Source organism: Pipistrellus kuhlii, unplaced genomic scaffold (assembly GCF_014108245.1).
Source record: "Pipistrellus kuhlii isolate mPipKuh1 unplaced genomic scaffold, mPipKuh1.p scaffold_m20_p_4, whole genome shotgun sequence".
NCBI classification, from domain to species: domain Eukaryota; kingdom Metazoa; phylum Chordata; class Mammalia; order Chiroptera; family Vespertilionidae; genus Pipistrellus; species Pipistrellus kuhlii.
The window spans coordinates 89907501-89923247 of NW_023425540.1; the positions used below are offsets into that span (position 1 = coordinate 89907501).

The following is a 15747-nucleotide window of genomic DNA, read 5'->3' on the forward strand; positions in this document are numbered from 1 at the left end:
TATTAAAATTATCCTATTACCCTAAAGTAATAGTATGCAATAAAACAAGGCTGTTATTGCTTTTGTTACAAAAGACCATGCTACAAATGTTTCTATCACATTTTTATGAGTAGTTGGGAAAACCAACAATATATCTGTGACCACAGATGATTGATTCATAGTTTCATGTACTATTTGAGGCTGAATTTGCTATACTGCCAGGTACAATCCCAAACAGATTTTTCCCTCACTCAGACTGTTTTTCAAACACCTTTTGCTACGAAGCTCCCCAAAGGCTAGTAAAAACAGTAATAATATAACTTCTACTATGTCCCCTGCGGAGTCCAGCTTGATTCCTTTCTGTGAAAGTTTATATACCCAAATTTTCCAGATAAAAAAATTTTTTATGCTTCCTAAATTTGCATTTTCATGAACTTTAAGGTCAAGCTCCACTTGGTAAAATTCTTCAGACTGAGGATATTGAACAAGCTTCCCTTCATTGGTGGTTTCTGGTGCCTGAGAAGGCTTGACCACCTGCTGAAGTTTCTCACACATATGCTATAGGTGGGTTCTCTGGTGTTTAATAAGGTGGGATTTCTGAGTGAATTTTTTCCCACATTCATGGCATGTAAAGGGCTTCTCTCCGGTGTGAGTTCTTTGGTGTGTGTGTAGACTTGAAGTTTGACCAAAGCTCTTCCCACACCATGAGCATTTGTATGGTTTTATCCCTTGGTGTGATTTGAAGTGCTTATTAAGATCTGAACTCCTCCTAAATCTCTTATCACACTGTGGGCATTTATACGGTTTCTCTTCAGTATGAATTCTTTGGTGCTTAATAAGGTCAGAGCTAACTCTAAAGCTTTTCCTGCATTCCTGACACTTAAAAGACTTCTCTGCCGCACGTTCTTTCTTGTGACGATCTATAAGTTTCAGCAGCTCTTGTCTCCATGTTGAAAGTTTCTCTCTTTCCTTCACTGAAAAGTCTTGGTGACATTTCCCCTCCCTGTGCATATCACCATGATTCTCTTTGACTGTTGTTTTCTGGGGAACTTTCACTCTGTCCGTTTTTGAAACTATGTCATCTGGTGTTGGCATTTCTAAGTCAGAAAGGCATATAGATTGATGATTTTCAATGTTATTTTTGAGGCTTAACCCTGTTGGAATAAACATAAAAATCAACCAACTAAATGGCAGAAAGAAACGTCAAGAATAGAGACAAAAATTCAATGATCACTCAATATAGATAAGTAGAATCTTATAATGTTAAATCTTTCAAATGTTCCTATTAGGGCACATTTCCTGTCTTCCCATGGTGTATTTATCTATATGCAGCACTCCAGGGCTGTCCTTGAACTCATGGCTCTTTCTCTTGCTCTAGACAGGAGATGACTTTAGGTTTGGAGAACACAAATATGGCTATGAAATGGAAAAACTGAGGTCAAGGACCGCTAACTTAACAATGTCCATTAATTATAGACTATTTCAGGAACAACAAAAAACACTTTTACAGTTTGTTACCCCAAATGGATAAATGGATAGACTCTCATATCAGGTACCAGGTTGATATACACTGCATTTATAAATAGATATTCAAAGTGGAGATTAAGAAAAAAAAACAAAAAACTAGCTAGCTTGATTGATCAAAAGGACACAGTTCATGGGAATCTTGTGCATTTTCCCCTTCGCTGCCACCAATAATACCCCACACTTGACTGAGTTGGAATAAAACTCCAGGGTTGGAGGGAATGCAGGCTGTTTCTATCAACTCTTTAGGCCTCACCCTGAATAACACCTGGTCTAGCGGGGTCAATATAAAGACCAGTGGGTTGGGAATCATATGCATAAGTGATTGCTGTCGTAATTATACTTTTATTTAGCAGCTGAACACCAGATACTAAACTGGTATTTCTACCACTCATAGCTCATTGGTTCACATTCCATTGAATGAAACAAACCAGAATCACTTCGTGGACTTTTTGTAACTATGTATTATCAAATATGAGATGTAGTCATCATTCAGTCTTTTAACATGTGTATCAAATAGCCATGGTGTGCCAGACACTCTCTATCAATGACAGACATAGTGATGCATAAGCCAAAGTTCCCTGATCTCAGAGAATTTATCTGCAATTGGGAGAGTGAGACAAACATGAATAATCAAACGAAATGCCAGGAAGTGATAAATGTTTTAAGAGAAACAAAAGCAGGCAAGAAAGCATTTAAGGTTCTACTTCCCATCCCACCAGTATGGCTCAGTGATTGAAGTCAACCCATGAACCAAGAGGTCCCTGGTTTGATTCCAGATCAGGTTGTGGGCTCGATCCCTGGTGGGGGACAATCGATGTTTCTCTCTCATTGATGTTTCTCCCCCTCCCTTTCTCTCTCTAAAATCAATGAAAACATTATTTTTAAAAAACACACATATTTAAAAAAAGATTCTGCTTCTATTAAGCTATTCTAGATAAGGCTGTGTGGAAGGCCTCTTTGAGAAAGTGATATTTGAATTGACCTAAAATTGAGAGTTTTGACACATGGCAGGAAAGTGCGCTGGGTAGAGGGAAACCAAAAGTACAAATGAGCATGGCAAGTTCAAAAAAACAGCATTAAGAATAGTGTGGCTAAAGAGAACTGAACAGGAGCTAAGGGCAAGGAAGTTATAGAGGCCAGATTGAGAGAGTACTGGAAGCTTTGATAAGGAGGATTTTATTCTACATGGATGAGAAGTCATCATAAGATTTTGAAATATGAAAATGTCATAATCCAATAAGGTTTTAAAAGACTCTGGCTGCTACATGGAAAACAGACTATGGGAGGGTGAGGCTGATGGCAGGAAGAGCTAGTTAGAAAGTGAATGAGGTAGACCTGGTCAGAGATGGCTTAGACCCGATGTTAATAGCACAAGATGAGACATGGTTGGACTCACACGATACTGTGAATGTGGACTCAAAAGGACTAGTGATGCATTAGTAGTGGGATATCATGGCAAGATCAGAGTAAACGATGACTGTATTTTTCTTGCTCTGAGCAAACTGGGTGGATGAAGGTGCCCTTTACTGAGTAGAGAAAGATATGAAACAGGTTTGTGAGGGAAGAGGGAAAAAGGTAAAAAAATTCTATGCAGGATAAGGAATGTGTACTTAAAAAGAACTCCAAAATGATCTGCATTCACCTTTTCCCTGCCCACACCATCGAGCTAAGAACCAACCAGCTACTGGAACAGACACTCTCACAAGAGTGTGCATTCCCGGGAAGTTGAAAACATGACATATCACTCAACTTCTACACAGGGGAGAACCTTTACCTAGAGAGATGACAGTCTCATAGTTTTCCTGCATTACATCATTGTAGAGGGCCTTCTGACTGGGATCCAGTAACTCCCATTCTTCTGGGGAGAAAGACATGGCCACTTCTTCAAATGTCAACAAGCTCTGAAGAAAAGAATGGACTTCAGCTCAGTACTGGCCACTCCAGAAGCAGCTCTAACATCTGGCCCATGAACTGCATGATAGACTGAAGGCATTAACAGCACATGATTTTTTTTTGTTTTGTTATTAAATTTTTTGATTGATTGGAGAAAAAAGAAAGTGAGAGGGAAAGAAACATTGATTTGCTGTTCTAATTATTTATGCATTCACTGATTGCTTCTTGAATGTTGCCCTAACCAGAGAATTGTACCTGCAACGTTGGTATACTGGGATGACACTCTAAACAACTGAGCAACCCCACAGGGCCCAGCTCATATTTTGTTGTGTGTGTGTGTGTGTTTATTAAATATATTTTATTGATTTTGTACAGAGAGGAAGGGAGAGAGATAGAGTTAGAAACATCCATGAGAGATGGACATCGATCAGCTGCCTCTTGCACACCCCCTACTGGGGATATGCCCGCAACCAAGGTACATGCCCTTGACCAGAATCGAACCCGGGACCCTTTAGTCCCCAAGCCGACGCTCTATCCATTGAGTCAAACTGGTCTTGGCTGTTGTGTGTTTTTTTAAGTGATAACGCAGAAAGGAAGGAGGCAAGGGATCAGCAAACAGTCCATGAGGTGTCTAGTTCCCCAGGGAAAACATCTGGGCTAACATGCCCCTGAGCACCTGCTGGGCAGTGTAGGTCATGGGCAACAGAGAAAAGCTCAAAAGCATGGCTCACCTGGGACTCAGACAAGATGAACTCGGGTGCCACTGTCCAGCCTTTGGTGTTTGTCTGCTCAGGAAAGTCTAGGATCTGGTGAGCAGGCACAGCTATGGGTGGAAAAGAGCCATCAGAAATTTCTCTCACTTCTATGCACATCCTGCGCTCATTTCTAAAATAAAATCTTGATTCAGTAGATGGGAAACCTTTTCAAGTGTGTATGGTGACCGTAAGTGGTCTTATCATTGCTAATAAGTATCTATCAAACCCAGAACAGGTTGCCTAGTTTTCATGAAGTTAAAACAAAAACCTTCTTATTTTCCTCTTATGATAAACTAAAGGCCTGTTGCACAAATCAGTGCACACTGAAAGGAAATTAATTAGAAGAAATATTTTAATATCCCTATTTGCCCTTTCTCTATAATAGAAGTGTCAATCAAATTCACGATCAACAATGATAGATCAAAATACATGCGTGCGATTGGTGTGAAAAAGAGCTTTATATGTATTGTGCATGCATGAGTCAACTTAGCCATATATATATATATATATGGTTTTTTAATTAGACCTACTTTCTGATTTAGCTACTTTTCCTGGCCCAGTGAAGCACCCCAACTTCTCTTTCAGATAACTGTCAGCAATACAGGAATAAATATCAACATGAAGCAGATTATTATTGTAGATCCCGTAGGGAGAACAAATGGTAAAATGTTTAACTGCAGCAGTGTTTGACTATATTCTGCACAGTGAGAAAGCCTAAAGTAATTTTCAAGGTCTACCATTTTTTACTTTTTAGTAGAGTTTCTAAATCTGTTTTCCAGCTAATAAAAAGAAAATAGGATTCCACCAAGTCTCCTATTTACCTACTCCAGGACTTCTGTGAGGATCAAATGAGATGAGGCACAGGAAAACACTTCACAGACATTTGGTTAAAGTGTAAAATGTTTGCACCTGGCTCTAAAGCAAGCCGTGCTCCTGAGCTAAAGAAACTCCAAGGAGGTTAGTTGTTAGGGAGAGGAAGCTGGGCGTTGCTTCATTGAGTGATATCATTACCCAACACTTAACAGCAACCATTTCTGGGCTGGGTTGTGGACTGCATTTTGCACCATGGGGTCTTGGCAGTGTTGGCTTCAATTTGATGGGGTATTGCTTCAGGGTGGTGGCGAGGCCTGTGTCCCACTTGGGGAAGCTAGTGTTGGTTTGTCAACACCAGGTTTGTGGTGCCATTTCTTTGTAAATGGCCAGTGTGCATCATGGCAGCTTCTGTGTTAAGCATCTGCCCCATTGTGGTTAGTGTGTCATAGCGACCAGTCAGATGATCAGAGGAACACTTAGCATACTGGCTTTTTTTTTCATATTGGCCTTTTTAAAAAATATATATCTTTTATTGATTTCAGAGAGGGAGAGGAATAGAAAGTTAGAAACATTGAAGAGAAAAACATTAATCAGCTGCTTCCTGCATACTCCCCAATGGGGATGTGCCTGCAACCAAGGTACATGCCCTTGACCAGAATCGGAACTGGGAACCTTTAGTCCACAGGCTGATGCTCTACCCACTGAGCCAAACCAGCCAGGGTGCATAATGGCTATCTATCTATCTATCTATCTATCTATCTATCTATCTATAGATAGATAGTTCTGAATTAAGAAAAATTTAATGGATTTGAAAATAAAATACTCAGGGACTCCAGTGTACAGTAGGAGATGTATTATTTATCATTTATTTATTTTCATGGTACACAATTACAGTTTACATACTGCCACTGACAGCCCATTTGTGATCCCAATTCCTTCTGTGATTTGAGGATGGGGTGGCCCAATCCTCCACTTTTCTAAGGAACAGTGTTCATGGTGTTATTACCAGGGTCCTCTCGATTGGATATTTCTGTACCTCAGGCCAATTCCCCACTTCACAACAGCTGGTCTATTCTAAGGCCATCTGTGAGGGGAGAGGGGAGGGGTAATCATAATTGCTAACATGACTACATCTGCACAGCCACAAAGCTGGGCACCCAGAAAGTGCCCACAATGTTCTGGCTGGACAAATTACTATCACAGCTCCCAGCAAAGAAATTATCATGAAGCTCCTTACCCCTCTCACACATAGGCTCAGTTTCTTTATGAGTATTCCTGCTCAGCTGTTGTTCATTCCAAAATTCTTCATCCTGGGACCTGCCCACTGGCTGGGACTCTGCTGGCTTCAGTTTGAAGCCTGAAGTCTCTGCTGTTTCTCCCAAGAGCACTGCCTCCTTTCCCAGCACATGGACTGCAACCTGGAAATAATTCCCATCCATGTTACCAGAATTACTTGAGGCTTGGGGCTTGTGGAAGAGGGAGAAAGCATACAGTCCAGATTGTGGGAAGTGGGAAAACACCCACCAATTTTCCAGAAAGTCTGTGAAATTCAGGATAAAAGGAAAAAGAGGTGGCTACTGCCAGCCCTCCGAGAGTAGCCTCCACCCCTCGACATACAGCCCAGCTCGGACCACTAGCAGGGTTGTGAGGGCCGCTTGTGTTCGTGTTGTCTTGACAGCCTCTCTCTTCTACTGCAGCGATTTATCTTATACTTTTCTCCAAAGATTAAAAATTTTAACTGTCCTATCAACTAGATTTTCTCTATGATCAGAGAATGTTGATAAAATGGAGAAGGGGGAGGAATGAACTTGGTTCCAACATCCTTCCAAATGATTTGACACCAAACATATGTTCTGCCCTGTAGTCTTTAAATTTTTTCTTAATATATATATATATATATATATATATATATATATATATATATATTTTTTTTTTTTTTTTAATTAATTTGAGAGAGAGGGAGAGTGAGACCAGGGTAGAAACATCAATGGTGTGTAAGGGCCTCTTACACAACCCCTACTGGGGATCGAGCCCATAACCCACCATGTGCTCTGAGTGGGAATCGAACCATGACCTCCTGGTTCTAGGTTGAGTCTCAAGCACTGAGCCATGCCAGTTGGGCCTGTCCTGCATTCCCCACAGTAGCCAGTTGATATGCTGCCACCTGCCAAGGGCATACCCTGGATTCCCACTCACCAGCTGAGCCAAGGACCAACCACTAAGGAAGGGCAATGGAGGGCTTAACTATGGTATGGAAGACACTATCTCTCAACATTTTTTTTTTCTTTCTTTTTTATATATTTATTTTTATTGATTTTTTTACAGACAGGAAGAAAGTGGAACAGAGAGTTAGAAATATCAATGAGAAACATCTTGCACTCCCCCTACTGGGGATGTGCCCGCAACCAAGGTACATGCCCTTGACTAGAACAGAAGTGGGAACTTTCAGTCTGCAAGCCGATGCTCTATCTACTGAGCCAAAGTGATTAGGGCCCTCAACCACTTTCTTATCTCAGCCACTCTTGGGATTTCCAAACCTTGATTTCCCTTTTTTCTTTTTCCTCTTTGTTATCTTCTCTCTTTTGTTTTCCAAGTATAATCCATTTTTTTGTTCTCCCCTTACTCTCCAACTCCTGTTGCCCTTTGTCTTTAAGAACTTAAGATCCACCCCATAGGTTAAGCCAGACTAAGTTTATTATCCCCAACACACCCTGCTGTAAAGTGGGGGAAAAACCAATTCTTTTTCTAAGGCCATAGAAGTCTCTGCCAGGGTCTCTGAAATCTGTGGAATGACTACTGCTGTATGCCTGTGGTCTCTGCTCCTGCCTTAAATGGCCCAAAGGAACAAGAGATCACTGACCTAACTCATCTTATTTCTCAATTAAATGCCCCTACGCCCCAAATATCTACTTTCATTCTATTTCATTGTTATTTACCAGGAATTTTTCTTCTCACCCATAATCTCATTTGAGCAGATTCACTCTACGCAAGTGGTATACCAAGACCACTGTTTCTTCAATGCTCTGTAGATGGTGCCTTTTTATGTGAGATTTGGTATCCCTGGTCAGGATAGCAGCTCCAAGATCTGCTTTTCGGAGTAGACCTCTGGCCTCAGTATAATTCCTGAAGTTTGCCAACAGCCACCTGCTTCATGACAGTGGAAGCTCTGGAAGTGCTCTCCAGCGGAGAGTGTCCGTGTGTGCTCTACATTTCTTACTCGCTGTCCCAGGTCCCTTAGCCTCCCCAGAGCTCTGGTTCTGATGCTCGGCCACCTTCAGACTTACCATCATTATGCCCTGGAACAGTCTGCTCCTGTGCTGGACACACCATGAGCACTAACTTTGAGAACAGAGGCCCAGTCTAGTCTGGAACAAAAAAGGATCTTCTTCCTAAGTCACTGAGGACAGGGAAAAGAACAGATAATAAGGTCACATGAACTTTACTAGTTGCTACTTATTATGAGAAAATGAAGAAAAAAACATCCTGCCTTGTCTTCTCTTTATCAATCAACTGCCAGGCTCTTTCTCTCCTTTTATTTAACTGAACTACAGCTCAGCTCACTGAAGACAAATGCAGTGATGACTACTTTAAAAAGTAGCTTTTCATGCCCAGCTGGCATAGCTCAGTGGTTGAGCATCAACCTATGGACCAGGAAATCCTGGTTCTATTCCCAGTCAAGGCACATGCTTAGGTTCTGGGCTCAATTCCCAGTAGGGGGTGTGCAGGAGGCAGCCAATCTCTCACCACTGATGTTTCCATCTCTCTCTTCCTTCCTCTCTCAAATCAATAAAAATACATATAATAATAAAAGCACAATATGCTAATTAGTCCAGACGCCCTTCCGGATGTCCCTCCTCCTGGAGAAAGCCGCAGCAGGTGGGGCCAGGTCCAAGGCCTTTGCACACTTTCCTGCATCCGCCTCTCATACTTTTATTTTTTAAACGTAGTCAATTTTATTTTCCTTAAACAACAAAATAGTCTTTGGTTGTACAAACATCACTAGTTAGTCTTGCCAAGAGGTCCCGGCTGGGAAGGGAGCTGTTGAGTCAGTGGCCAGAACTTCTGAGGGGTTAAGACTAAACACCCAGGTTAAGACTTGGGACCAGGGTGGCGTTGGTGCTGGCAGGGCTGCCACCCCAAGTCTGGGAAAGGGACCCGGCCCTCCAGGAGGGTACTGGGCCCAGGGGGCCGGTGGCTGATACACAGGGCTCCATCCTCGGGCCCACGGCATCCAGTGAGGGCCTTCCCAGAAGCACCAGGGCCACCTCTCCGTCCTCCCCCTGCAGAGCAGGCATCTCAGTTCCTCAGAAAAATCTGGGGACAGCCGTTCCTGGGGAGCTGCTGGTCAGGGGGCCAAGGTCTTCCAGGGGGTGGGTGATGGGATGGGCACTTGCTGAGAAGCATCTGTGTGTGAAGGGCGTCCTGCTCCAGGGACTTCATCCTAACCGCCCTCCACAGCACTCGCTTCTCAGCCTCCAGCGAGCGGCACTCAGCAGGGGGCAGGGCCCGCTCAGGCACTGGCAGCTTCAGGCTCTGCACACACAGCCGCTCTCCATGGGGCTCAGCTTTGGCCATTCGCACCAGAGAGCTGCTTCCCACGGGGAACAGGGACGCAGGACCAGCCCTGCAGCAGGAGCACTGGCCCAGGGAGGCTGGTCCTCAGGCTCCTCACTGTCGGGGCCTTCCAGTCCACGATCCCTCTGCTGCAGCTTCCTGGGCTTCTCCTCCCGGATCTTCTGCAGGTCATCGGTAGCCTGAGCTATGCCAGGGATGCATACTTGGGGGGGGGGGCTTGGCCTGGGGCACCCGCACCTCCAAATCAAAGTACTTCTACCGCTTGGAGGTCAGCTGCTCCGGGGAGGGGGGAGGGCCTGGCATGGCAGCGAAGGTCAAGGTCGAAGGTCCGGCAGCGAAGGTGGAAGGTCCATAGGCTCCCTTCACATGCGAGATGGGAGGGCAGTTCATAGGGGGAGGGGAGCTGCTGGTGGCCAGGGGAGCGAGGAGCGTACTAGTACTTTAAATACATTTCAAAACAAGTTGTTGGGTTAGCCCTGGTCAGGTAGCCAAGGTTATGGGTTCAATCCCTGGTCAGGCCACATACAAGAATCAACCAATTAATTCACAAATAAGTGGAACAACAATTAAATGTTTTCCTCTAAAATCAATAATTTTTTTTTTTTTTTTAAGTTTGGTGGGTGTTAAATTTGGCAACCACTGGCTCCAAAGAGCTTGGGGATTAACAGAAGAGTTCACTGATGTGGCTTCTATCTCATCTTCCCAATGTCAAAAGATGTGAACATACTGAGTTCTTCTTACATTTTAAATATGACCCTAGTCTTCTGCTTTTAGTATGAGGGTACAACTTCTATGACCCCATATCCTCTTGAGATAATGGAAGCCATCACTTCACGGAACATCGGAGATTCTCATGAACACTGACACAAGAGTTGAGACAGTGAGACCAGAGTAGAAGGAAAATAATCAAGCAAAAAGTAGCTCTTCTCAGAAAGCATCCCCCAATTAAGTAATGCAATGCTCAACATTCTTATGAAGGGGCCCTAGCTGGTTTGGCTCAGTAGTTAGAGCAGGGTTGTGGGTTCGATTCCAATGTACCTTGGTTGCAGGCTCTTCTCCCCCCTACACACACACACACACACACACATCACATGTTGCTCTCTCAGTCTCTCCCTTAAAAAAATCAATGGGGGAAAAGTTTCCTTGGGTGAGGATTTAAAAAATAAAAAAACATATGAAGGGAACTATGCAGAAGATTTAAAACCTGTATTTTAAAATGTTTGTTTACTTCCACTAGGAAAAATTGCAGCCGACCTTTCTTGACCCCATATACAATACCAAATCATAAAATGGGGGAGGGTGGCAGTTGGTGATGATTAAGCTGACCCTTCTGCTGACTTTACGTTTCAAGGGCCTTTTAGATGCCGCAGAGACTGTACAGGATGCCAGGTATCCACAAACGAATGGCCGGCTCCTCGCCGTCCCCCGGCTCAGGAGGCCCGGGGACACGTCCTATGCTTCTGCGTCAGGAGAAAGTGACAAGTGACGCTCAACTAAGGTTCTCCGACTGTTAACATCAGCCGCAACACACACACACAGGCGCACACACACACGCACACATACGTATACAAACACACAACCCCCCACAAACAAAAACAGCCAAACCAACCCAAACACGCCAGCAGAGGCGGCCCGGCCATTCCTGGCGGGCAGTGCGGCTCCGTGAGTTACCTGCGCCCCGGCGCCGGCTCCGTCCACCGCCCGCGGCGGCCCGCAGGCCTCCGGGACTCCCGGGGAAAGCGTCTCGGTTACCTGGGAAACTGGAGCGCGGTTTCTCAGAGGCCTCTCTCTTCCTGCGGCTCACCCGCCAAACCCGCCGCGCGGCACTCGGGGGGCCGCGAGGGCCGAGCTGGGCGGGCGGTCGGCTCAGGGTCGGGGCGCAGGCCCACAAGCCCCCCACCCGCCGGAGGCCGTTACCACTCCTGTCTAGGCACACCCCCCCGCTCCACGCTGCTACCGGAAGCGGAAGCCGAGTGCTTCCGGCCAGGCCCGGTGCAGCTCCGAGTCGTCGTCCAAGCCGCGACCCCAGGACCCGCTGGGAGAATCGGGCTCCACCCCCAGTTCGGCGCGGCTGCCCGGAATGAATGTCACCGAGTCTCCACGCCGCCGCGCCCAGAGCGGCCTCCGTGCGGCTCGGCAGCGCGTGTCGCCCTCTCGCGGTGAGCCGTTGGCGCCGCACCGTTCACGGGGCCGCGAGGTAAGACACCGGCTCCTGATAGCGGACCTCGGGGGAGGCTGTAGTGGGGCGAAGACTTGTCCAGGAGACGTTTGTGCCCAGACGTTTGAGCTGGTTGTGCCAAGAGCTGTGCCCGCAGCCCCACTCTGACAGCCTCCGGTGGGAGAGGACTTTGCGTGTTTGGAATAGGATGGAGGGTTTGTGGCTAGAGCTCCAGGATCAAGGAGAAGGGCCGTGGGAGAGAAAGTGAGAGAGGAAGGCAGGGCCCACGTTATGCTGGGCCTTTCAGGCTGGGAAGAGGAGTTTGGATTCTATCCTGTGTGCAGTGGGAAGCCACTTTAGAGTGTTAACAGGGATGGGCATGATCTTGCATTTTTCAAAGTTCTACCGGATTCTCTGTAGATGAGCATGGGTTAGAGAGTTCAGCAGATGGAGCAAAATTTCAAATTAGTTAACCGCACATCGATAGAGTGAAGATCCCAGTAGGTGGAGGCAGACTGAGAACACAGCCTGGAGGCCCAGGAGACCTGTGACTACCCGGGGACACAGCGCGATGCCGTGGACTCCTAAGAAGGACCTGAACAGACATTTGGGAGGATCAGGGAGAATGTCCTCCATCAGCTGGCAGGGCAGAAAAATTAGTGAGGAATTGGAGAAAATCCTGGACAAATACGCAGATGGCCTGGAAAGGTCTCCTGTCGCAAAGGAAAGAAAACTATTCATGGAAGCCAATGCTTGCGAGGAAACCATTTCCCAGAAGCTTGCAGACGGCTACAGGAAGCGGCAGGAGCAAAGGGAGAAGCTTCCCAAGGAATGTATAATAATAATCAAGACTTTGTTTCAAGAACGGAGTTGCTGTTAGAAGAGCTAAAACCGCAGGCAGACCCATACTGGGGAGAAGCCTTATCAGTGCACTGTCTGTGGGAAGAGAGTCAACAAATTCCCATTTAGCGCTCATTGGCAAGTCCCATTGTGGAGGGCCTGTACCAGTGTGCCCAGTGTGGGAAAAGCTTCAAGAACAGCTCCCACTTCCATGCCCTCCAGGAAATCCACACTGGGGAAAAGCCACATAAGTGCTCCCAGTGTGAGAAAAGCTTCACTAAGAACTCTTCCCTCATCTGCCATCGGGATATACATAGAAGAGACACATTACAGAAAGCAAGAGATGTGACAAATATGTATTGGGTCGGCAACTAAGTAATTGCGGATTTTTTAAAGAAAAAGACAATTTTTTCATGGAACTAAATAACTTTATTCTGTAATGTATTGCCCATTTTGATCAATGACCTTTTGCCATCTTTCAGGCAGCATCATAATCCCACGTTCAAAAAACTTCTGGTTTTTATTAGCAAAAAACTGAATCAGGTACGATTTGACATCATCATCATTATTAAAATTTTTACCATTCAAGGAGTTTTGTAAAGATCGAAACAAAAAGTAATCAGATGGTGCAAGGTCAGGACTATATGGTGGATGTGGCAAAACATCCCAACCAAGCTCCATTAATTTTTGCCGAGTGACCAAAGATGTGTGTGGCCTTGCATTGTCATGATGGAATACAACACCTTTTCGATTTGTCAATTCGGGCCGCTTTTCTTCAACTGCATTGTTTAATTTCGTTAGTTGTTCAATGTAGACATCAGAATTGATCGTTCGGTTGGGTGGTAAGAGTTCAAAGTAGACAATTCCTTTGTAATCCCACCAAACTTATATCAAAACCTTCTTTTGATGAATATCAGCTTTTGATGTTGAGTTGGTTCACCTGGCCTGCTCCACGATCTTTTCCGCTTGATATTGTTGTAAACAACCCATTTTTCATCGCCAGTTATCAGTCGTTTTAAAAATGGATCATTTTCATTACGTTTCTTTAGCAAATCGCAGCTGCTAATGCGTTGCGTTAACTGTGATTCTTTCAGTTCGTGAGGAACCCATGTATCGAGTTTTTGAACATAGCCAAGTTGTTTTAAGTGATTTTCAATGCATGTATGTGATACATGAAGCTTCTCTGCAATCTCACGTGTTGTACTCTGACAGTCCGAATTGATTATTGCTTTGATTAGGGCGTCATCAACTTCAACTGGACGACCAGAGCGTTTTTCATCTTTGAGTGAAAAATCACCAGAACGAAATTTGGCAAACCAATTTTGACACTGCCGTTCTTTTAAGGCTTCGTCACCATAAACAGCACATAACTTTTTATGAGCTTGCGATGCGTTTTTCCCTTTGCGGAAATAAAAAAGCAAAATATGACGAAAATGTTCCTTTTGATTTTCCATTTTTCAACGAACGCCAAACGAAAACTACAAAACAGATCAAAAAACTTTTTTTACTGATTAACAGCTGAATAGACAACTATCAAATAACAAAATGTGTTTTACATTTGTACTACGTCTGCAAACCTAAAAATTCAACTGAAGCCATATATGTGTGAAACCCGCAATTACGTAGTTGCCGACCCAAAAACTTTATATCAACTCCTTAGGTCAACATGTGTTTCTGAGAGCTTCCTTGTTCTGTGCATAGTTCTACTAGCCAATCCCTGGCTCAGCAGGAAACTTGACAACTGGATCTCAAGAACCATGTCCAGGAATAGGAATCAGCCTAAGAATGCATGGGCCTCTTTCTACAATATTTCTGCTCAGAACTTCACAATCCTGTCTCACTGTGGATTTCGATTCTGCTTTGAAGGAGAAAAGGCTATAAAATCCATAATTCTTGCCTGGCAGAGTGGTTCAGTGGGTTATCATCAACCTATAAAACAGAAGATTATGGTTTGATTCCTGGTCAAAGCACTGCCTGGGTTGTAGGCTCAATCCCGAGTGTGGGGCATGCAGGAGGAAGCCAGCCAATGATTCTCTCATCGTAGATGTTTCTGTATCTCTCCTTCTCCCTTTCTCTCTGAAATCAATAAAAGTAGATTTTTTTAAAAACCACCATAATTGCCCTGGCTGGTTTGGCTCAGTGGATGGAGCGACAGCCTGAGGACTGAAGGGTCCCCTGTTCAATTCTGATCAATGGCACCTGCCCAGGTTGTGGGCTTGATCCCCAGTAGGGGGCATACAGGAGGCAGCCGATCAATGATTCTCTCTCATCATTGATATTTCTCTCTCTCCCTTTCTGAAATCAATAAAAATATATATATATTCTAAAACCTACCATAATTCCTGCTAGGAAACTAGAGTATCTTTGCTCTGAACAAAGAATTCATGGCCAGTAGCCTGAGAACTTTCTGGGCCGTATCAGGGAAGAAATTCTTCCCCTCTCCTGGGGACTACATCCAGAATTTTAACAGCCCAGATCTATTATAAACCAATAATTGACTTCTAGGCACTTACTGTTATATACTGTGACCTTCAGGGAAGATCATTATTGTACAACACAGCCACCACCAAAAAAGGAACAATGGAAAGGAAGGATACATTAAGTCATTGAGTAATACTAAATCTATGCAACCTAGTCTTTTAGCAAGCAAAATACATAATTTTGTAAGATTTCTCATTTTACCACCATCCCCAACCCAGTCCTGGTTTCTTATCCCTTAAAAAGTTTTTTTGTTTTTGTTTTTTGTTTTGTTTTTTTACAAAATTGTATTATTACTGACTAAAATAAAGGAATTTCTCCCTCCAGTTTCTTGGCCTTTGGTTGTAGTTTTCTCAATTAGAAACTTCACACTAATGTTGAAGCCTGCAAGGTCCTGATAAGGATTTAAGTATAGAATTTGCTTCAGGGCAGTAGGACATACAGAGACCAAATAAGGGACAGGAAATGGGGAGAGGAGGAATAGAATTGGGTTGGGATGGGTTTGAGCTATCACCAAGAATGGAGATCATAGGTATAAGGAAAATGCAAGAACTGGGGGAGGCTCTGACTGTAGGTGAAAGGAAAGCTAGGTTTAAGGAGCAGTAGAACCAAATTAAAACTTACCAATCTACAACAAGGCATAAAAATTTAAGCTTTTGTGAAATATCCATGTATATGAATTGGCAAAAAGTTGGTACATTGTCCATTGTCCCTGCCCCCCCATGCACA

The 15747-nt window shown here is 44.3% G+C and overlaps 1 protein-coding gene across 3 annotated transcripts in view; it reads right to left on the reverse strand.

The window, feature by feature from the left end:
* Nucleotides 1-388: 388 nt before the first annotated feature.
* ZNF75A (zinc finger protein 75a) overlaps nt 389-15747 on the reverse strand; it is a 53535-nt gene continuing 38176 nt past the window's right edge. The window contains exons 7-9 of one of the 3 annotated variants that reach the window (XM_045571353.1): nt 4131-4222; nt 3281-3407; nt 389-1133 (exon numbers count right to left, since the gene is read on the reverse strand). In XM_045571353.1, the coding sequence (XP_045427309.1) occupies nt 538-1133; nt 3281-3407; nt 4131-4222 (815 nt within the window). In that variant the 3' untranslated portion in view covers nt 389-537. The remainder of the gene's footprint in view (nt 1134-3280; nt 3408-4130; nt 4223-15747) is intronic. The other 2 variants (XM_045571362.1, XM_045571363.1) reach the window with 2 other exon arrangements.